Source organism: Rhinichthys klamathensis, unplaced genomic scaffold (assembly GCF_029890125.1).
Source record: "Rhinichthys klamathensis goyatoka isolate OS25496 unplaced genomic scaffold, OSU_Roscu_1.1 h1tg000018l_1, whole genome shotgun sequence".
In the NCBI taxonomy this organism is placed as follows: Eukaryota; Metazoa; Chordata; class Actinopteri; order Cypriniformes; family Leuciscidae; genus Rhinichthys; species Rhinichthys klamathensis.
The window spans coordinates 3061347-3084000 of NW_026606569.1; the positions used below are offsets into that span (position 1 = coordinate 3061347).

General features: G+C 39.3%; 1 protein-coding gene across 2 annotated transcripts in view; it reads left to right on the forward strand.

Moving 5' to 3' along the window:
- Positions 1–22654, forward strand: part of LOC130070234 (NACHT, LRR and PYD domains-containing protein 12-like) — a 48135-nt gene that overhangs the window by 13969 nt on the left and 11512 nt on the right. The window contains exons 2-5 of one of the 2 annotated variants that reach the window (XM_056234556.1): positions 2155–2439; positions 3421–5230; positions 5469–5642; positions 19920–20093. In XM_056234556.1, coding sequence (XP_056090531.1) covers positions 2175–2439; positions 3421–5230; positions 5469–5642; positions 19920–20093 — 2423 coding nt within the window. In that variant the 5' untranslated portion in view covers positions 2155–2174. Of the gene's footprint in view, positions 1–2154; positions 2440–2587; positions 2640–3420; positions 5231–5468; positions 5643–19919; positions 20094–22654 lie in introns of those variants that run through there. The other variant, XM_056234564.1, reaches the window with a different exon arrangement.

Here is a 22654-nt window from a genome sequence, read left to right on the forward strand (position 1 = left end):
AATTGAAAAGATCATTTCTTTTTACTGAACTACGACAACCATTAATATTTAGAGACCCAATATTAAAAAAAATCATGACAAAAATAATAAAGGGGTATAAAACCACCCACCACATCTGCCTTTTAACACTTTTCATAAGATCAATGTTTTTTCAGACGCGAATTTAGACTTTTTCTAACCATGCTAACAAGTTTTTTTAAGCCTGTAGCGTTTTGGTTGATCTAGTTCCTCCAAGGTCGCCTTTCGCATGGCAATGGCACCAGACTCCACAAAAAGTTCTAAATCAGGAAAGTGTTTATCCAATTTGGGTTTTCTCTGATTTTTAGTAGCGTCTAGGAAATTGCTCAACTCTTGAGCTGTGTAAAAAGGAGGTTTTAAATGGGGAGTAAGAAAATTCCCCACAGAATTTCCTTGTGAATTGGCATCGTGTTCTTCTCCAATATCTGGACATTCACTTTCAGAATCATTCTCAGATAAGTCATCAGTTCTCTGTGACAACAGATCTATATCATCCTGTAACAGGCTGCTGCTTTGGACAGGCGAGTATTCAGGCTCACTTTGCTTTTCTGAGTATTTTGCATCACTAACTACCCCTGAAGCAATGAGCTCCTCAACAACTAGAGCATTGTCACCTTCATGTGTACTAATGACGGGGGCTCTGTCTGTATCTTCAGTGGGACAATCTTGTGCAAGCACACCAGAACCCTCTCCACTATTAGATAAAACTGCAGTTTCATCTAGCTGTACATTGTCAGTAGACGCACTTTCTGCAATGTTATTATCCGCCGCGGTATTCGCTCCTGATCCGCCGGTTCTGCTCCTGACACCGCAGGGCTTCGGCCTGGTATGAGCTCGGGTCACTGCGCTCCGGGGCCGGTTCTGCTCCTGACACCGCAGGGCTTCAGCCTGGTATGAGCTCGGGTGATGAGAGAGTGTGAGAGAGAGACAGACAGAGAGAGACAGAGAGAGTGTGAGTGTGTGAGTGAGTGAGTGAGTTCCTTCTGCCCTTCTTCCATGTACCTGTGTAAATTATAAAGTAAGTAAAGTTTGAATTGGAACTTTGGACTCTTCATCTTCTTCTGCCTGCACCACACCCTGACACATATAGGCCTATGTAGCCTAGATCTAAAGAGGCATTTCAGTTATTGATTTATTTCCCGCCTTAGTGGGTCGTATGACTGCCATACAGAAAAAAGTGGGTCACAGTAGGCAAAAGGTTGAGAAACCCTGATCTAAGGGATGTTTCTCTCCATGAGTTAGAGATGAGAGCTTTTTTAGCATCACAGGACGATGTTGTGAAGGAGTAATTTTCCATTTGTTTTTTTCTTGATAATAACACTTCTAGACGAAATGAGCACTGAAACATACCCAACCAAGATTATTCAATAAATTCTGCTCTTTTATTATCATCATTGCTTCATCTCCTGCTTCTGCTCTTCCCTGACTTTCTCAGTCAAACACGAAGGTACTTTACAAGGACGACAACACATTTTTGCTTCCACTCAAAAAGGGGCATTTACAGGATGAGATGATAAACTAGATTTAAAAACTACATCGAGACCAGCTTTGAAGTTGGCTTGAGAAAGCATGACCAGAAAGTTTTAAATGTTTGATATTTTTGAAAGCAATACAGTCAATCAGAAAAACAGACAAGATGGATAGATAGATTGATTGATTTTTAGGGTGTTACTATGCGGTTGCTAGAGTACTTGGGGTGGTTGCTAGGGTGTTGCTATGTGTTTTCTAGGGTACTCGCAGTGGTCGCTAGTGCATTCTGGGTGGTTGCTATGATACTCGCAGTGGTTGCTATGGTGTTGGCCATTTGGTTGCTAGGGCATTCTGGGTGGTTGCTATGCGGTAACTAGGGTACTTGGGGTGGTTGCTAGGGTGTTACTATGCAGATGCTAGGGTACTCTGGGTGGACGTTAGGGTGTTGCTAGGGTATTCTGGGTGGTTGCTAGGGTACTCATTGCTAGCATGTTTCAGATAAATACCATGCAAAAAAGAGCATTAAAGAACCCTTTTAATAGATGAATTTGGATGAGAGTCCTGATCCGATCACAGCTTCATTTCATAATCCAAATAACATTTGAGTGCTCAGGTCCACATGTTAAGAGTGAAACTATTTCAGATATTTTTCTTTTTAACCTGCAGCTGTGAATCTGTGAAGGGTGATGGCGTCTGTTAAAGTTGAAGATCTGCTTAAGAAATCACTGATGGACCTGGTAGAAGCTGAACAGAAGACGTTTAAGTGGCACTTAGAGAAAGATCATGAATGTATATCAAAGTCTGAAATGGAGAAAGCAGATATCTTAGACACAGTGGATAAGATGGTAGCATGTTTTGGACCAGAAAAAGCTGTGAAGATCACAGTGGAGACCCTGAGGAAGATGAACCAGAACAATCTGGCTGAGCAGCTGGAGAACAAACACAAGCAAGGTAACATTTAATTCACTGTGACAGTAATGTGATTGACTGTTTACTGATTAATGGTTTGACTTTGCTCTTTGCTCTGCTGATGTGTTTGTGTGATTTATGTTCCCCAGTGAGGGATCCTCTCTCTCTCACACACACAGGTCAGGCTGAAGGCAATATGAAGACGTCTGCCACTGTTGGAGCTCACTCAGAAGAGATCAGGGGTAAATAATCACGGTCTGTACATAGAAACAAGAGATTATATAACATCAAGCAACAATTACAGGGCCAAGAAGCAGCAGCAACAGCTCTTATACAAGTACATTTATTAGAAGAGATTGTCAAGTCATTTTTTACGAATGGTTAAATGGTTTACAAGATTAAATTAAAACTTCTGAAAGCAACTTCTACATACGCAGGGTCATTGCAATAACCCCAACCTAACCCTAATACAGTCTCATGTCTTGTTTGGTGTGCTAGATGTCAATGGTTTGATCAAAAATCTTGTACTAATTTTGGTCAGCCTGGCCTTAAAGGAATTGTTTACTTAAAAAGGAAAATTCTGTCATTTACTCACCTTCAAGTGGTTTCAAACCTGTATGAATTACTTTCTTTTGCTGAACACAAGGGAAGATATTTTGAAGAATGTCGGTAACCAAACAGTCGATGGACCCCATTAACTTCCATAGTAGAAATAAAATATGTTCATACAGGTTTGAAACAATTTGAGGGTGAGTAAATGATGACAGAATTTTCATTTTTAAGTGAACTATTCCTTTAAGTTGAACTGTGTCCAATAGTGACAATCTGATAAATCCAATTTTATTCAAGTATTAATCAAGGCATTTCCATCATTTATGTTGTCAACTTCAGCATAATCAGTGTAAGATGTGCATGTAAACACTATTGCAGTAAGAGTGTGATTCATTTGAATATAGTAGAAGCAGGAATTTATGAAAAACACAATCATTTAGTTTTTGCTGTCTTTTCCCATATTTCTCATAGGCTCAACAGCAGACGATAGAGAAGCTACTCTTCATGATTACACAGAGACCAGCCGCAGACTTAAGAACAAATTAAAACAGGACTACGAGAAGATATTGGTTGGTAATTCAGAGACGGGTCAACAGGAATACCTGAAAGATATTTACACTGATTTATATGTGGTGGAGAATGAGACTGGAGGAAGAGTGAACGAGCACGAGGTGATACAGATCGAATCAAATCACAACCGATTAACTGCCAAAGAGAAGCCAATCAAGTGTAATGACATGTTTAAAGTCCAGTGTGACACGGGTCGACGAAACAGAGAAGTGCTGACAACGGGGATCGCAGGAGTGGGAAAAACTGTCTCTGTCAATAAATTCATCTTTGACTGGGCTGAAGAAACAGAAAATAAGGATATAGTCTTCATATTTCCACTTCCAGTCCGTAGATTGAATTTGATTAAAGAAGAGTATAGTCTCATGGGACTGATCAACAAATACTTCTTTAGAAGTCCTGAAGAATTGCTCTCTCTTCCTGAAGGTGATGGTAAAGTTATGTTCATCTTTGATGGGCTGGATGAATGTCGCTTTACTTTGAACTTTAAAGATGACGACATATTTACAAATGTAAATGAAAAAACAACAGTGAGTGAGATAATAATAAACCTTATCAAGAGACACCTGGTTCCCTCTGCTCTCATCTGGATCACATCCAGACCAGCAGCAGCCAGTCAGATACCCCGAAACTACATCGATCAAGTGACAGAGGTGCGAGGATTTAACGATGAGCAGAAAGTGCAATACTTCAAAAATAACAGCAGTCCTGAGGTTGCTGGAAACCTCATCAGTCACATCAAGAAATCCAGGAGTCTGCACATCATGTGCCATATTCCTGTCTTCTGCTGGATCTCTCTTATTGTTCTTCAGCCTCTACTGGCTCGAGAGAGCAATGAGAAAACTCCCACAACTCTCACAGGGATGTACACAAGCTTCTTAATTTCTCAGAAGAAACAGATGGAAGAAAAATACTGTGATGACCCTGAACTTAAAGCCAATGCAGTGTCTTTTGATCAGATTATTCTGAAGCTTGGGAAACTGGCCTTTCAACAGCTGGAGAAAGGAAACCTGATTTTCTACAAAAAAGATCTTGAGGAATGTGGACTAGATATCAGAAAAGGGTCATTGTACTCTGGGTTATGCACTCGAATGTTTCAGGAGGAAAAGGTAGCAGCAAGAAATGTTTACAGCTTCGTACATCTCAGTGTACAGGAATTCCTTGCTGCTCTTTATGTGTTTATGATGGGCAAAGATGAGAAAGCTGACCTATTTCTTCAGTCCAGGAGAGAAAAACTGACATGGAAACTGTCCAAAAAGCCACTGTTTCAGCTTCATAATGCTGCAGTCAAGAAAGCTTTACAGAGTGAGAACGGACACCTGGACCTTTTCCTTCGGTTCCTCCTGGGTCTGGAGTCCAATCAGAGTGACCTGAAGGGACTACTGCCAGGACTGGAACTCAGAACAGGGGACATGAAAAACACTGTTAACTATATCAAAAAGAAAATAGAAAATGAGAAATCAGTAGAGAAGACCATCAATCTCTTCCACTGTCTGAGTGAACTGAAAGATGACTTTGTGGAGGAAATCCAGAAGAATCTGAGCTCAGGAAAGCTTTCAGCACAGAATCTCTCCACTGCTCAATGGTCTGGTCTGGTGTTTGTGCTCCTGATGTCAGAAGAGACTCAAGAGATGTTTGAACTGCAGAAATACAGAAGATCTGATCAAGCACTGGTGACACTTCTGCCAGTGATCAAAAACACCAGAAGAGCACTGTAAGAGTCTCCTTTACATTCATTTATAAACACAGTTAGTCTTTTGCAATTGCATTCAATTCAAGCAGAGAAAAATGAATAAATGTAATGTGTGTGAAAATAAATGCTGGTTTGATGTTTTATGAAGAGATAATTGTTTTAGCTTTGCTAAATTCACTACAGTTCAAGGTTTTTTCAAGCTCCAGATTATAAACGCTAATAAGCATTACTACTGCTCTTTGTTTTGTTCTCTACACAGGCTACACAGCTGTAATCTCACTGCTCAGTCCTGTGAGAGTTTATCATCAGCTCTACAATCCCCAAACTCCTTTCCGAGAGAGCTGGACCTGAGTAACAATGACCTGCAGGATTCTGGAGTGAAGCTTCTTTCTGATGGACTGAAGAGTCCAAACTGTCAGCTGGAGATACTGAGGTGAATGGTTTAAAATAATGAACTATGCTATAATCAGACGCTGACTTAACCAATAAGCAATGCAAGCAGCCAAAAGCACCTCAAGAGACAAAACATTTGCAGGAATGTGATATTTTTCCATATATATACAGACGTATGACCCACATGGACTGCATAAGTCTAAGAAAAATATTGTTTGGGGTGAAGGGAAGAGAATGGACTGTATGAAGATTGAATTTTCAAATAGCTTTAAACAGTTACTAAAACTGTCATCTTCTAAGGATCCATTCAGTCTACTCTCTCTATTGTTTTGTGGTGCAAACAAGCCCCATTCAGTCTCAGTCTTCCCTGCACACATTAGCCGCGTTTCCACTGCTGGGCCAGGGCCGAGCCGTGCTGTGCGTGCCAGGGCCAGTCGCGTTTCCACTGTCACTTCCGGGGCTTAATCGGGGTTTACTCAGGGCCAACGTCCAGGATTTCTTGCCCGTCGAATACCTTGGGCCAAAGCGGGCCAGCTCGGGCTAGAGGCGTGCTCAAGGTAAAAGGCGGAGTTTAATCAGTGTTAGGGAAAGTTATGGTCTGCGGCAAGATGCACATTTCACTTTTTTATATCGCGCAAAATAATCGCTGCTCGAAATGGAGAATCGCCTGTACTGGTCTGTCGAAGATACCAAAGCTCTTCTGAGCATTTGGGCAGAAGAAAGAAAGGGTACAACGTCAATTTGACGGCGTGTGCAGAAACGAGGACGTTATAAAATACATCGTTGCTGAACTTGCTAAGCTAAGCATTCAGCAAGCAACGCTTCAAGTTCTGGAAAAAATAAAAAAGGTGCGGGCGCAGTACAAGGCGATTAAAACACACAATGGACAAAGCGGATCCCAGAGAAGGAACTTTCCATGGTTTGACTTGATGGACGGTGTGCTGGGTCACCGTCCCTCTGTTAGTGGCGAGACAAGCCGGGACACTATGGCAGCCACGGCCGGTGAGTTAATATACATGCTATCTTCCTAACTTAAAAATAAATAAATTCATAATACCCGCTGAAATGGGTTGGGTTGTATGACGTTTGCTCCAGAAAGGCGTGTTAGTGGCGGGGTTTAGGGCAGCGCTGCGGGGCTACTGGCCCGGCAGTGGAAACGCAAGCCCGGTGCTTAAAGGGTCATGAAACCCCCCTCTTTCAGCTCAAGTCTAGCTCACAATCTTTTTGAAAAATGCTACTTAAATGGGCGTGGATGGCTGTGAGAAGAAGGGAGGGGAGTGGGTGTGGTATGGCCATTACTGTCATCGCCAGTGTCCCATGCATATCGACTGTCACTAAAAAGCAGTGGTAAAACGTGAGTAAATGCTAGATTTCTTTTTATAGCTGGCAAGGTTAAAGTCTTATGAAATACACTGACACTTTATTATTGTCCTTTCAAAACTAACTGAATGCCCTGGTACATATATTAGCCTACAGTAATCGTAATTCTATTTAAAACATTAATGTAGGCTACATGTATAATTATACATGTCATTATAAAATATATAGTTGTTTATATAGACACAATAAATGCATATATTTGAAAATTATTAATTTTCCACTTAAAAAAACGTTCCGTGCATAGCCTAGATCTACGCGCCCCCTGAACCCCCATAATAAAGATTGCTCTGTGGAGGTGGATGACTTCTCATTTTAGACACACACACACACACCTCTGAAGGGATTGAAAAGTCCTCGAGACTTGGTACCGCATCACTCGCAAGACGCAACCTGCATTGGTTGTCAACAAGGCGAAGTCCACCATTCTCCAATTCTCAAAGCTCTCTTTGTGCCGCGAAAAAGGTTTGCGGCACACACTATAGTGTAGATGTGTCCGTGGTTGTCTAGCCCTGCCCTGGCAGCATCGCGGGGAAACATATTCAACCCACTTGGACTTTTGCACCACGAAAACAAAGACTTGCGTCCCATGATTGCCTCTCTCATCTACTACGCGATATCACAGTTTGACATGTCTGTCCATAGACATCATATCTATGTGTCTGTCATTGGAAAGATCCACGTGGTGTCATGAATAATTAAGAGACAGTGTCTTCTCATAGGATATGAAATCTCAGTCTCAGTCTCAGCCTGTGACGTGGACATGATGAAGATTTTAAACCCGGAAGACGAAAAAACTCAAATTTAACCATTTTAACCCTATTAAATCTAACAGATGCTAACATTGTCTTCAATGGTGTTCAACACACATACCTCTGTTAAAATCTCAGAAAATTTGGTTCGGGGTTTCATGACCCTTTAAGGCCCGAGGCCACTGGCCCGGCTCGGCTCGCTGTTAGCCCTGGCCCGGCCCTGGCCCGGCCCTGGCCCGACAGTGGAAACGCGGCTTTTCACTTCTCCGGCCTGTAGGGTTGCCAACTTCAGAAAAGAAAAATGCGGGACAATCGTGGTTCTTTACAGGAAAATAAGGGACACTCAAAATATTTGTACTGTATCACACAGTATATGTATATGTAATTTCAGGTTTGTATGTTTAAAAGGTTCTCAGACATACAAAGATTTGTTTTGCTTAACCTATTTATGTAGAATTTAATTCTAAAACGAATTTTAAGGTCACACAAAAAAGTCACATTACACAAACCATATAGTTCAAAATAATAGCACTTATCTGAAATAGAAAGGTTTTGTAACATTATACACTACATTTCAAAGAAATTAAAGAAAGTAATAGCCTACATTTATTCAGCATGGACGCATTAAAGGAATCAAAAGTGACAGTAAAGACATTTAAAATGTTACAAAAGCTTTTTTTATTTCGAATAATCTACTTTGAACCTTCTATTCATCAAAGAATCCTGACTCTTTTTTTTAAACATTAATAATAATCAGAAATGTTTCTTGGGCAGCAAATCACATCAGCATATTTTTCCCTCAGAAGGATTTCATGTTTTCTTGCGTGGCTGGATGTTGGACTCATGAACAATAATCACGTTGTTTGAATTCACCAAAACCGATTTTCCGAAATCAAAACCCGGCCGGACGGTGAAAGGGATTTGCCGTTAGCGCGAGTGCGGATCGAACCGGGAGCGAGACAGAAGAGGATTCTGTTCGCAAATCAAACAATGATTTGTCTCAAAAGAATAAATAATTCTCAATTTAGAGTCTGTTATTCGTATGGGCTGATGCGCTTGAGTGTGGGCTGTGATTGGATAATGACCGGTGTCGTGATCATGCTCAAGTGTCGTGTTGCTGTTGTATCAGTCAGTGATTAGATAAGCATAGCAGTCTATTTAATCGGGACAAGGGAGGTCCCGTACGGGACAAATAAATTAGGCCCAAAAAACGGGATGTCCCGGCTAATTCGGGACAGTTGGCAACCCTACCGGCCTGGTTATGGCTCTAAATATGTTTTTTATTTTGTCTTCATTATAATTACTAACGACTGGCTATTCACGCTGTTTCAATCCCTAATTTATTTTTTCAAAGTTCTCACTTCACATTTGAAACTGTATCAAATGCCCTTCTTGAAAAAAGAAACATTTCATTAAGCATTCCTAGGCAAGGCAAGGCAAGTTTATTTATATAGCACATTTCATACACAATGGTAATTCAAAGTGCTTTACATAGAAAAAAATAAAATAATCAAAACAAATAAGAATAATTAAAACAGTTTAGAATAAAAAATAAAGTACAGTAAAAACAGTCGGACGGACAGTGGCACAGTGCTCATTCAGTAAATGCACAGCTAAACAGATGTGTTTTGAGTCTGTATTTGAATGTGACTACTGTAGGAGCACATCTGATCTCTTCTGGAAGCTGGTTCCAGTTGCGGCTGGCATAATAGCTAAAAGCAGACTCTCCGTACTTAGAGTGAAGCCTTGGTATTTCTAGCTGATGTGATCCTAATGATCTAAGTGCAGCGGCGGCGCTAGGGGGGGTCTTGGGGGGTCTCAAGACCCTCCCAAAAAAAGCTTTGACCCCCCATTTGACCCCCTACCCCCTTCCTGATTAAAAAATATATATATCCGGGATAAATATTTAAAAATGTTTATCTTCAAACTACGCAGAACAATAATAATTGATAATTTATTCGACATACAAAATATATAAACATAAGAATCACGTTCCCTCTAAGCTGCGCGCGTGCGCGGTCGTGCACTTCTGATGCCGCGGCCGCGCAGAAAATAATAATATGCCACGCAGAGGACTGACGCGAAATGTGTGGGGAAATCCATTTGATTGTATGTGAGAAATAATTGCAGTGCTCAAACTGGTGAGTGCAGTTAACAGGTTTCAAAGAAAGAGAACGATGTGAGCGCGTGTGATTGCCAGTGAGTCGTGTGTGCGGACCAAATAGCCTATCTCAATACGAGAGGCGACGAGAAACGCAAAGACATGTGAAATAAAATCACAATATCATGTTTTAAAGAAGAGTGGTTTGATTAAAGTGGTGGAAAAAACGGATGATGGACACAGAACGGTAACAATTACACACCCACCCGCGTGCAAACTCAAAATACATCATATAGTTTCAGGCATGGTTAGATTAGGCTACTATAAAAGAGTTCACATATTCATTTTTCTTGAAAATATTTAGCTATTAGATCTAGCTATTTACAGTAAATGCTTCAGTTTGTTTTCATATTATAATAATATAATATGAAAACAAATTGAAGCATTTAAACTGATATATTGTGCACTTCAAATACTTCAATTCATTTTTTTATATTATATTATATTATATTAGGCATATATTTTATTATATTATAAGCCTAAATAAAGAATCTCACAAGGGTATTGTTTAGGGCTCATTGCCATTAAAAAGTTTGAAATCCCCTGCTAAAGAAAATATAGGCTAGGAAATTCATAAGCTATAAACAATCATTTAATTTTGATGGTTTAATGCTGCCTGTACAATTAATTGACTGTACAAAAAACACTTTATGGTTTTCCTAAACCATCTCAGTGTAACAGCTTAATTTTCTTTCATAATATATTATATTATTGTAAAGAATTGAACTGTCCTGCAGAAGATTTTGCAAATAATTTTTCATAGGATTTCTTAGTAAAGACTGGAAACAGAGGACACCGAGGAATTGGAGGGTGAGGAGGATACTATTTTGTAAATATGTTTTCTGTCATGGGTGTGGCTATGGCAATTAAAGTTCGAGCATATTGTTTGCAAACTGCAATTGATTAATTAAAAACAAAGTAGTTGATATGCTGTGTTGTTTTTGTTGTTAAGTAGCAGCAATATGCAGTTATTAGCCGTGTCCACTGTATTTTTGTTGGTTTTCATGAGACCCCCCTTAAAATGACCACCCCCCCATTGCCCCCCCCCCCCCCCCCCCCCAATCAAAATTGTCTGGAGCCGCCACTGTCTGAGTGATCTGTTAGGTTTATATTCAGTGAGCATATCTGCAATATATTGAGGTCCTAGCCCATTAAATGATTTATATACCAGTAATAATACTTAAAAATCAATCCTAAATGTAACTGGCAGCCAGTGTAAAGACCTGAGGACTGGTGTGATGTGTTCTGGTTCTGCTCAGCGTTCTGTATGAGCTGCAACTGTCTTATGGTCTTTTTAGGAAGGCCAGTGAGGAGTCCATTACAATAATCCATCCTGCTGGTGATAAAAGCATGCACAAGTTTCTCTAAGTCTTGACTGGAAACAAAGCATCTAATTCTTGCAATTTTTTTCAGATGATAGTATGCTGATTTAGTTATTGCTTTGACATGACTACTGAAACTAAGGTCTGACTCTAGAGACACACCAAGATTCCTGACTTGATTTTTAGTTGTTAGACCCCTAGAGTCAAGGTATGCTTTCACCTTGAGAACTTCATCTTTGTTTCCAAACGCAATGACTTCAGTTTTGTCTTTGTTTAACTGAAGAAAGTTTTGGCACATCCAACCGTTTACTTCATCAATGCATTGGCACAGGGAGTCAATGGGGCTGTAGTCGTTAGGCGATAGGGCTAAGTAGAGCTGTGTGTCGTCTGCATAGCTGTGGTAAGAGATTCCGTTCTTTCTCATTACTTGGCTCATTGGGAGCATATACAGGTTGAATAGGAGTGGCGCAAGAATTGAGCCTTGAGGGACTCCGCATGTCATGGATGTCCACTCAGACTTATGGTCTCCTATACCCACATAATAACCTCTCCCTTCTAAGTATGACCTGAACCATTTTAGGACTATCCCAGAAAGCCCCACCCAGTTTTCCAGCCTGTCAAGAAGTATGTCGTGATCGACAGTGTCAAAAGCAGCACTGAGGTCGAGTAGTACCAGTACTGATAATTTCCCTGTATCAGTATTTAAGCGAATATCGTTTATTATCTTTATGAGCGCTGTCTCTGTGCTGTGATGCGATCGGAAACCAGATTGAAAATTGTCAAAGTATCCATTCAAGCTTAAGAATTTGTTCAGCTGATTGAAGACAACTTTTTCAATGATCTTGCCTATGAAAGGAAGATTTGAGATCGGTCTATAATTGCTTACGATGGTCTTATCCAGATTGCTCTTTTTCAGGAGGGGCTTGACAACTGCAGTTTTCAGGGAGTTTGGAAAACTCCCAGAGAGAAGTGAGGCATTTACCACTTTTAGGAGATCTGCTGCTAAGCTGTTTAACACACTTTTGAAAAAAGATGTGGGAAGTGCGTCAAGGGCGCAGGTTGATGTTTTAAGGTGCTGTACGGTTTCTTCCAAAAATTTGCCATCAATTTCTTCGAAAACAGACATAGTAACTACTTTCTCAGGTAGTGGTCTGATCTGTTTGACCCCAGCGCAACTCAAGGATGAGCTGATCACCTTTCTGATATTATTGATTTTCTCAGAGAAGAAAGAAGCAAACTCACTACACTTGCTGTCTGAGAGCATGTCACTGGGAATCTGGCTTGGGGGGGTTGTCAGTCTCTCTACAGTAGCAAAAAGAGTGCGTGTGTTGTTTAAGTTGCTGTTTATAATATTCGAGAAGAAAGTCTGTCTAGCTTTGCCTAGTTCCATATTAAAAGCATGGATGCTGTCTTTGTAGATGTTATAATGGACTACAAGTTTTGTCTTCCGCCACATGCGCTCTGCTCTTCTGCATTGTCTTTTCATATTTTGCACAGCTGTTGAGTTTCTCCAAGGTGCTTTTTGTCTACCACTCTTCCTGACTTTCACAGGAGCAATATCATCAATTACACTTTTAATTTTTGATTTAAAAGATTCAAGGAAAAAATGAACAGAGTCAGCAGATATGCTTGGTTTTAAAGATATAGCCTTCATAAATAGCACACTAATGTTGTCATTTAAGCATCTCTTCTTGACAGACACAGATCTAGCTTCAATGGCAGGAGAGATCAATATATCAAAGAAAATACAGAAATGATCAGACAGTGCTACATCCTTAATAACAATCGATGAGATGTTTAGACCCTTACTGATAAGTAAATCTAGAGTGTGTCCACGATTATGTGTGGGTCCATGTACATACTGAGTCAGATCAAAAGTTTTGAAAACCGTTTTGATTTCTTTTGCAATATTGTTTTCTGCATTATCTATGTGAATGTTAAAATCTCCAGCAATGGCAAAACAGTCAACCTCAGAGGAAATTGTTGATAACAGTTCTGTAAAGTCCTCAGCAAAGGCTGGAGAGTATTTTGGAGGCCTGTAAATAATGATAAGTAAAATACGTGGAGCACCTTTTAACACAATACCCAGATATTCGAAAGACGGGTAATTCCCAAATGATATTTGCTTACATTGATAGACATCTTTAAAAAGAGCAGCTTACCCGCTCTGCAAACACTCATAAAAGTAAACTTAGGAGGGGATGTTTCATTGAGGACTGTTGAACTGCAGCTGTCTTCTAGCCAAGTTTCATTTAGAAACATAAAGTCCAGGTTGTATGTGGTTATTAAGTCGTTGACTAGAAGTGATTTATTTTTAAGTGAGCGGATGTTTAAAAGTGCTAACTTAACAGTCTTACTTTTTGTCCCCACAGCGATCTTAGTTTGGCGTGTAATAGGGACCAGATTAGATGGGTTTGCTGTACGGCTTTTGAAGGCCTTAGATTTTCTATCATGTAATTCAACAGCAATAGAGAAAGATTCAGGCACACTGGGTTCCCGCTTGTTTTGTAATCATTTAAGAAAGTTACTGTTATCATAGCGGGGACCCGACACATATCACTGAGAGCTGGTATCAGTTGTTTTTGGTTCACCTCGAGCCACTGGAGGAGGGTGTGAGCCCTGGCGCTGTGGCAGAGGCCGAAGAGCTCTCACAGGAGGAGGAGGAGTTCGAGCTGGGCCCGCAGGCTTTGGTGATTGTGGGGCCTGCCGTTTTTTGGTTGACATCTGGGGGCTTGCAGCAAAAGAGTGGGATAGTTTGGTTCCAGCATACACCAGTTGTTCCATTTTCTCTGAGAAGCACAGAAGTGGAGTTGCTGGAGAGAGGGATAACGTGTCTGGTGAGAGGGGCTGTTGCTCTGGTGTTATCGGAGGCTGTAATATGCTGTCCTGGATTTCCTGGCTGTTTTGCAGAAAGTCGTCCTTGGGTGCTGAATCTTCTAGCAGTTTTAGTATGTCACAGTCTGTCTGTGGTGAGCTCTGTGGGCAGGGCTCAGCTGAGATTGTGTCCGTGAGCAGAGGTTGTTGTGGCGGAGTGGTGTTATCATTGTCCTTGTGTGATATGTCAACCGCATGTCCATTCAGGTGCTGAAGTGAAGTCATGTGGTCATTCATACTGTGTCCAGGTGTGTGTGTGCCATTCAGGTTGAGTGGATTGGCACACACTGCAGAAGGATGATGGAGGGAGAAGTAGATATTGTCCTTTAGCACTCTTGAAACAAGTTTGTTTGGGTGGAGCCCATCCTGTTGAAACAGTTGCCTCTGACTCCAGAAAAGATTGAAGTTGTCAATGAAGTTTACTCCTTTTATATTGCAGGTTTTTTGCAGCCATGTGTTAAGCCCAAGCAACCGTGAAAACCTGTTTGTTCCTCTTGCTGGGAGTGGTCCACTGATGAATGTCTGAACTTTCAGTCTTTTAAGTGTTTCAAAAAGTTCATTGAAATCCTTCTTATGGAGTTCTGACTGCTCTTTATGAATATCATTCTTCCCCACATGAATGATGAGTCGATTTGCAGTCTTATGTTTCGTCAGAATGTTCTCAAGTTCCCTGTTCACATCAGAAGTCGTTGCTTGTGGAAGGCAGCACGTAGTTGTATCCCTGCTACTAATGTTTCTGATTATTGAGTCACCCACTATCAGAGTCCTGGGCTGGGCTGCGCTCTGAGCTGAGTGCCGCTGTCTGCTCGACCTTGAGTGCCAGTTAGCAGTGTTAGCTACTGGCTTATTCAGTCTGTTTTCGATCACATTCATCACATTCAGGGATTCCTCATTCATTAATACTTCAAATCTGTTCTCAAGATGTATAGGCGGTGGTAGGAGACCAGTGTTTGCAATCCTTGTCAGAGCCGTATCTGGGGTAGAGGATGCTACTGCGGCAATATGTGATGCTCGTGACAATCTGATGTCTCGAGTGCCTTTGGGTCTCGCTCCCTGTTTGTGCCATCGATTTGTAAGTCGATCGGGTTGTTTCTCTACACTCAGTATGGCCTGTCGTGGAGCACTAGATTCATGGGACTCACTGGCTGTATGCTGAGGGCGTCCATGATGAAGCTCTGTTGTGTGTTCCGTCTGGTTTGGTGGTCCTACAAGTAACTTTGTTTCAAGAACTGCAATCCTTTGTAAAAGTCTCTGGCAGTTAGTGCAGCAAGTATATTCCAGAAGAGGCATTTTCTCTTATCCTTATGAATGTAGGCAGTTGTGTTTTCTCTTCCCCGGAATGTAAGCTTTCAGTGGGAGGCTGGTCGGAAAAAAGAATTCTGCTTTTTTCTAGTAATCAAGCGTTTGAGCACTGTGCTGATTTGCTGAAGTTAAAATTAGGTGATAAAAGGAAATAAAATATAAAAATATAAACACGATAGAGCAATAAAAAATATAAAAGCGATAGAGCAAAGCACGGAGCAGTAAGCAAGAGCGTCCGAACAGTAGCTGAGCAGGAAGTGAATCTCTTTTTATTTGGAAGAGCAAATACCCATCACATACATTAATTACAACTTTGGTCGTTCAAGTACATATGTAAGGGTGGATTCAGAAAGTTTGAATGAGATTGTCCATATTGCCCTTCTGAAATTTTCTTTTACATACTACTACTTATTCAGTGGGGAACAATAACAAAGCATAACAGAACCGGGTAGCGCACCACTTCAGGTAATGAAAACATCACATAAAAAGAGGGTAGGTCTACACAAAGCACAAGTACAGTCAAATGAAATCAGATCTAATTGGTTTTACGTACTCAGTTCATTTGGTCCAAATCATGTAAAACTTTTCTTTTTCAACTTTAAGGGAAAAGGATATCTTTTCCATACTATAAATCTCATAGACAATTTCAATCCATTCATCAATGGTGGGTGGGTCTACTTTTAACCCTTTCCTCGTAACAGATTTCTTACTGGCTGCCAATAATATCGCCAGCAGTTTTTTATCATTGATGTTCCATGTTTCATGCCTGTTGGAGACTTTGTGGATCTAATGGAGCCAACCACTTCCATATTTTTTGGGACTGCCAGAAAATAAGACCTTACTGGGAAGAGATCCACAAACATATAAACAGTGTTGTGTGTAACGCGTTACAAAGTAACGCGTTACAGTAACGTAACTACTTTTTCGGGTAAAAATTGAATTTTTCGTGTTCGCATTTATGAGGAAAGAAACAATGTTATGGACGTAACAGTTCTTCGGACTTGACCGCTCTGAAAGCGGCACTAAAAGACTGCTTTAAATCTTTCACAGAGACCTCAAACATGCATTTAAAACACCAAATATTAAGGATTGGCATATCAAGCAAAATAATATTCGATGATTGCTCGAAAATCGTACCTCTACCCCCACATGCTTACAGTAAGACGGCGTTCGCTCAAATCCCGCTCCGATATTAAATTTCTCTGTATAGACCTGCGTGTTGTAGCCTAGTCATTACAGAAAACGATTTAGTTTCATATTTCTGTTTAAATAAAATAATTTATTTTTTAATTTCATCAATGTTGATTATATGAAAAGTGAAAAGCATGAGTAAGAGCATGCGCAATCGGGAGACAAATAGAGTGGGCAGACATGATTTTGACCACTTCATTAAGTTTGTTTTTTTAGAAAGCCTTTCTTTAAAGTGAATTTCGTTTTGTATTAATTGTATCTTAATTTTAATCAATGTTTCATCAACCAATTGTCTTTAATAAATAAGCAGTAAATATAGCAGGCAATATAATCAGGACTTCTCAGGAGCTCCGTGTCGGCGCGTGGACTGAGCTCGTCACATTAATTAAACGAAACTTAGCGCAAGCTACTTGCCTCAAAGATCTGAGAAATATATAGAAAGCTTGAAATGTGTACTTTAAAACAAAACTATTCAAAACGAGAGAAAACAGACATGTAATCCATATGACATGTGCATTTCTCTCTGGCGCGTTCACTACTGTGAAGATCGCGAGTCAGCATCGTCAACTTTATCTTTGCAGCCGACACTGACTGACAAAGAAAACACTTGTTTATTAATAAACAATTGAAATGTCTCCTTGCTATATTTGATATTCGATATTCATAATCATTTCTTTTGCCGGTTCTTTGTGACATTTTTCATGAACGCGTCACCACCGCTCAATAGTTAATATTGTGCTTTGGTGTTCAGTTTATACAGGTTTTTCAAATGTTATTTAAATAAACATTTTATTTTTCTATCTCAAAATCTCTCTTTTTTTTCTAGTTTTTCAATAAGTAGAGTTCATAGTAGAATTTTATGTAGGCCTACACATTTAGGAACAGATATTGGGTTCTGCCCAAAGTCAAGCAACATAAAAGTAACGTAAAAGTAACGAGTAACATAAAAAGTTACTTTCCAAAGGGGGTAACTAAGTAAAGTAACGGATTACTTTTTTAAGAAGTAACGAGTAACGAGAAAACACTACTTTTTAAAAGTAACTTCCCCAACACTGCATATAAACAATGTATTTAATGTAAACATTCCATTAAATGTGAAACTGTATATTTGGGCAATCTAGGGTATGAAACATGGAACATCAATGATAAAAAACTGCTGGCGATATTATTGGCAGCCAGTAAGAAATCTGTTACGAGGAAAGGGTTAAAAGTAGACCCACCCACCATTGATGAATGGATTGAAATTGTCTATGAGATTTATAGTATGGAAAAGATATCCTTTTCCCTTAAAGTTGAAAAAGAAAAGTTTTAAATGATTTGGACCAAATGAACTGAGTACGTAAAACCAATTAGATCTGATTTAATTTGACTGTACTTGTGCTTTGTGTAGACCTACCCTCTTTTTATGTGATGTTTTCATTACCTGAAGTGGTGCTCTACCCAATTCTGTTATGCTTTGTTATTGTTCCCAACTGAATAAGTAGTAGTATGTAAAAGAAAATTTCAGAAGGGCAATATGGACAATCTCATTTAAACTTTCTGAATCCACCCTTACATATGTAGTTGAACGACCAAAGTTGTAATTAATGTATGTGATGGGTATTTGCTCTTCCAAATAAAAAGAGGTATTTGCTCTTCCAAATAAAAAGAGATTCACTTCCTGCTCAGCTACTGTTCGGACGCTCTTGCTTACTGCTCCGTGCTTTGCTCTATCGCTTTTATATTTTTTATTCCTCTATCGTGTTTATATTTTTATATTTTATTTCCTTTTATCACCATATTTTTGGATGCTTCTCCTAATCTGCAAATTTTAACTATTGCCTGCCAGGACTTCAGAGAGCTACCCATTATAGAATCGTCTGGGATTTCCTGTTCTTCTAGTAATTTGTTATCACTTAGTAGGGCTGTCATTGGAATTTCGTTTAACATCGTACTTTCTATATCTTTCCATGCTGCAGTGTAAGTTGGTGAACACAGGCAGACTAAGGCCGTGTGTCCACCAAAGCGTTTTTAGCCAGCTGAAAATGCTAGACGCTCTGCTGAAAACGCCTAGCTGTGGGCGCTTGAGAGCATTTTGGCAGAGCAGTGTTTTTTCAGTTGAGACGTTTCGTTGCTATGATACAGAACATCCGCAGCACAGTTTACTTGTAACTGATTTCGCATCAGTTGATGTCGTTGTACAGAAAGAATGTTGTGACAGTTGGTCGGTGTGGTATTTGTCCCGCCCCTCCTCCACTGTGATTGGACGGCTGGGTAAAACGTGACCGTGATGAGAGCTGCGTTTTACCCAAGGTTGAACATTTTTCAACTCTCGGCGACCAGTAAAAACGCCGCGCGCTCAGCGCTTCAGCGTGAAAAAAAACGCTCAGCGCCTCGTTACGCTCATGGCGTTTAAAAAACATGGCGCTCCCATTGAAAACAATTGGAAATATACGCCAGCTACGTGAAAAAATGCTTTGGTGGACACACGGTCTAAAGGTCTCAGTTGGGCTGCATGGTAGTAATCCTGTAGGCAAGGAAGGCCCATTCCACCCTTCTCTTTTCTTAGTTGCAGTGTCTAAAATTTAATTCTGGCCCTTTTCCCTTGCCACAAATACCTTGCTATTAATCTGTCCCATTCTAAGAACTGCTTAGGTGGTGTTTTGACTGGCAGACATTGAAAAAGGTATAACATTCATGGAAGAATATTCATTCTGATTGACTCTATCCGGGAACTTAAACTTAAGAAGGGAATAACATTCCATCTTTGTATATCAGATTTTATCTTTGAATTTAATGGGCCACAATTGATGTCGTACAATTTTGAGAAGTCCCTAGGTAATAAAACACCCAAATATTTAATCGAATCAGCCTCCCATTTCCAATTGTACTTGGTCTTAATTGAGGCTGGTGGGTCATATTTAAATTTTAATATTTGAGTTTTATTGATATTAATTGTATAACCCGAAATGGAACCAAATTCCTCTAATAATTTCATCAGTTTTGGGAGTGTCTGAAATAGGTATAAATGTTCAAGTAACAATTTATATAATGCAAATATGTATAAATGTGTCTGACGACTAAACTACATTTAGAAAAGTAATATTTTTATGCTGGTACATTTCCACAGACACATTTGTGACTGAATCTATAGAAAATAACAGCTGCAAATACAAACTGCACTGGGCTGAGTTTCCTAAAAGCATTGTAAGTTGATTGTAGAACAATTGCCACCAATGGTCTCTACAATCAACTTAGGCTTATTATTCTTTTAGGAATTGGAACCAAGGTCAGTGTATGATAGTAACATCTGATTGCCAAACTAATGTCATGTGGACTGTTGCTGTATGTCTTTGTAGATTGTCTGGCTGTATGGTGACAGAGGAAGGCTGTGGTTATGTGTCTTCAGCTCTTAGTTCAAACCCGTCACACCTGAGAGAGCTGGATCTGAGCTACAACCACCCTGGAGATTCAGGAGTCAAGCTGCTCACTGATAAACTCAATGATCCAAACTACAGACTGGATAAACTCAAGTATGTAGAGCATGAAGAGTTGATTAACATATCACTTTGCAAAATGATTTCAGTTATTTCAGAGGTTGACAGCCTACAACAGCAAAATAACCAAAACCCACAAAGACAAAGAAAATATAACAAACAGGATATTAATCACAAACCATTGCCATGATTTTCCTACAAAATAAATTTGTATTCACCTTATCCCGCTCTCCCATAAAAACGCACAAACAGAACACACAGTGCTCATACAAGTGCACAGAAATGTAATGTCAGCGCTCCCCTGCAATTTCATCAGTAAAATAGTTTTGGAACTTATGTAGTATGTCTGAAGAAGGGACTGTGTTAGGTGAGGTCCAGTGGTGTGACATGTGCACATATCCGACTTTTCTTATTTCAAAATATATTTATTGGCATTTTGTGCAGATACAACATCTTGTATATATAAAACCCACAGCTCTGCTTTTCTCCCCTCTGCCCTTAATGCCTCAAGTACAACTTCACTATACTTACAATACATATAACAATAACAATACTATAAGTGGGTAACACTTTATAATAACTGCACGCTATTAATCATTAGTTAAGCATTAGTAATCAGTTAATTCATAATTTATAAAGCATTAATATACATTAATAAGCAGTTTATAAATACAGCTATAATTGCTTTATTCTTGATTTAAAAGCATATCTATAATGTGTTTAATAATTGTATTTTCATACTTTATTAATACTCAATTTATCATTTCTAAATGAAGTATTGCATTATTTATAAACCAGTTATTTAAGAGTTGTCAGTGGTTCATTAGATTACTTAGAAAGTGTAAGTAAATGATTAATATACTATTTAAATGTACATTCATACATCTTATTATTCAGACATATAATAATAGTTACTTAATTTATTATATAAGCATTTATTAACACACTAACTATTTTTGGGGGGATTCATTTATTGATTTTTCATAGATAAGATTACCCAAAGGTTTTTCACAATACACAGAACAAAAATTGACCCTCTGAACCCCCCAGCAGTCCAATCTACTGACCCTTGTAGTAAAATTGCAATCAAAACAAATTACCTAAAATAAAATATATATAAAAAATAGATGCATAAATACAAAACACAGATACAGCTGATATGAGCAATATGAGAAACACACAGATAATCAGAGGTTTACATGTTCAAATTGTACCTCAAATTAAATTCTTCCATCTAGAAGCTTTCCTGTCAGTTCACTGCAGCAGCAGCTTTCCATACCTCAAGGCTGGAGGCTCTAGCTTTATTTATTCTAGCCATTGAACGTTTTAACATTACTATATCATGAAACTGAATATTGCGAGGGAGCCATCTTTGCGCAATTATCTTTTTGGCAGATGTTAGACCAGCCAGCCAGATCTTTCTTTGTAGCTCAGTGAAACCTAAATGTGACCCTGGTCCATAAAACCAGTTGCATGGGTCAATTTTTTGAAATTTAGATTTATACATCAGCTGAACACTGAAGAAATAAGCCTTCCATTGATGTATGAAAAATCCAAGATGTCCATGTCTTTCTTTCTTCAGTTGAAAAGAAATTAATGTTTTTGATGAAAAAATTCCAGGATTTTTCTCCATATAATGGACTTCAATGGGACCCAAACGGTTCAAGGTCCAAAAGACAGTTTCAGTGCCGCTTCAGAGGGCTTTAAACGACACCAGACGATGCATAAGGGTCTTATCTAGCGAAACGATCGGTCATTTCAAAAATAAATACAAAAGTTTACGTCTTAAAAGAACAAATGCTCGCCTTGCTCTGTTCTGTGATGCACGTTCGTGACTCTCCTGTTCGAACTCGTTCATCAAAATGAACGAATCTTTTTTCGAGTCATTTCGTTCATTCAACTAGAATGTACATTTCCAGAATAAAATGTGAAGTGGTGCTTGCAGTGGCAAAACTCGCCGCTCGGTTGCTAGAGTGTGGTACATAATTGCATACGAGCCAACAACCATGTCTGTACGATGTTGTGGAGCTGAAACATGGCTTATTCATGTTGTTTTTATAGAGTTCTTAGCATGTTCTAGTTATGATTTAACACGTAACTAATCGCTATTAGCATGTAGCTATTCACTGCTAGCATGTGTAGCATATTGGAAGTGCTGTTTTCCTGCATGAGTCAAAAGAGCCAACCCCCATCTCTATACGATGTTCTGATGCAGAGATATAGGTCTTGCTAAATGGTTGCTAGGGTCAGGGCCGTAGCTAGAGGATTCGGGGCCCCCTGAAAAAATATTGATGTGGGCCCCCACCATCCTCCACCAATATCATATACTGTACAATAGATGAACATGGAGGCCCACATAACAGAAGATGGTGATGTTGTTGTAAAACCTTTATTTTAAAAGTTAAATGTTTATATAAAAATTACAACTAATAAAAACTAACAAAAAGCAAGAAATTGTTCAATAATAATAAAACCAATTTTTAAAAAGTAATAATTTTTTTCCCCATCAGTCTGTTATAATTCATAAATCAAAAAGTAAACATTTAGAAATTGACAAGAATGCAGTCTAATTAAAAAAATAAAACCATTCATTGTCT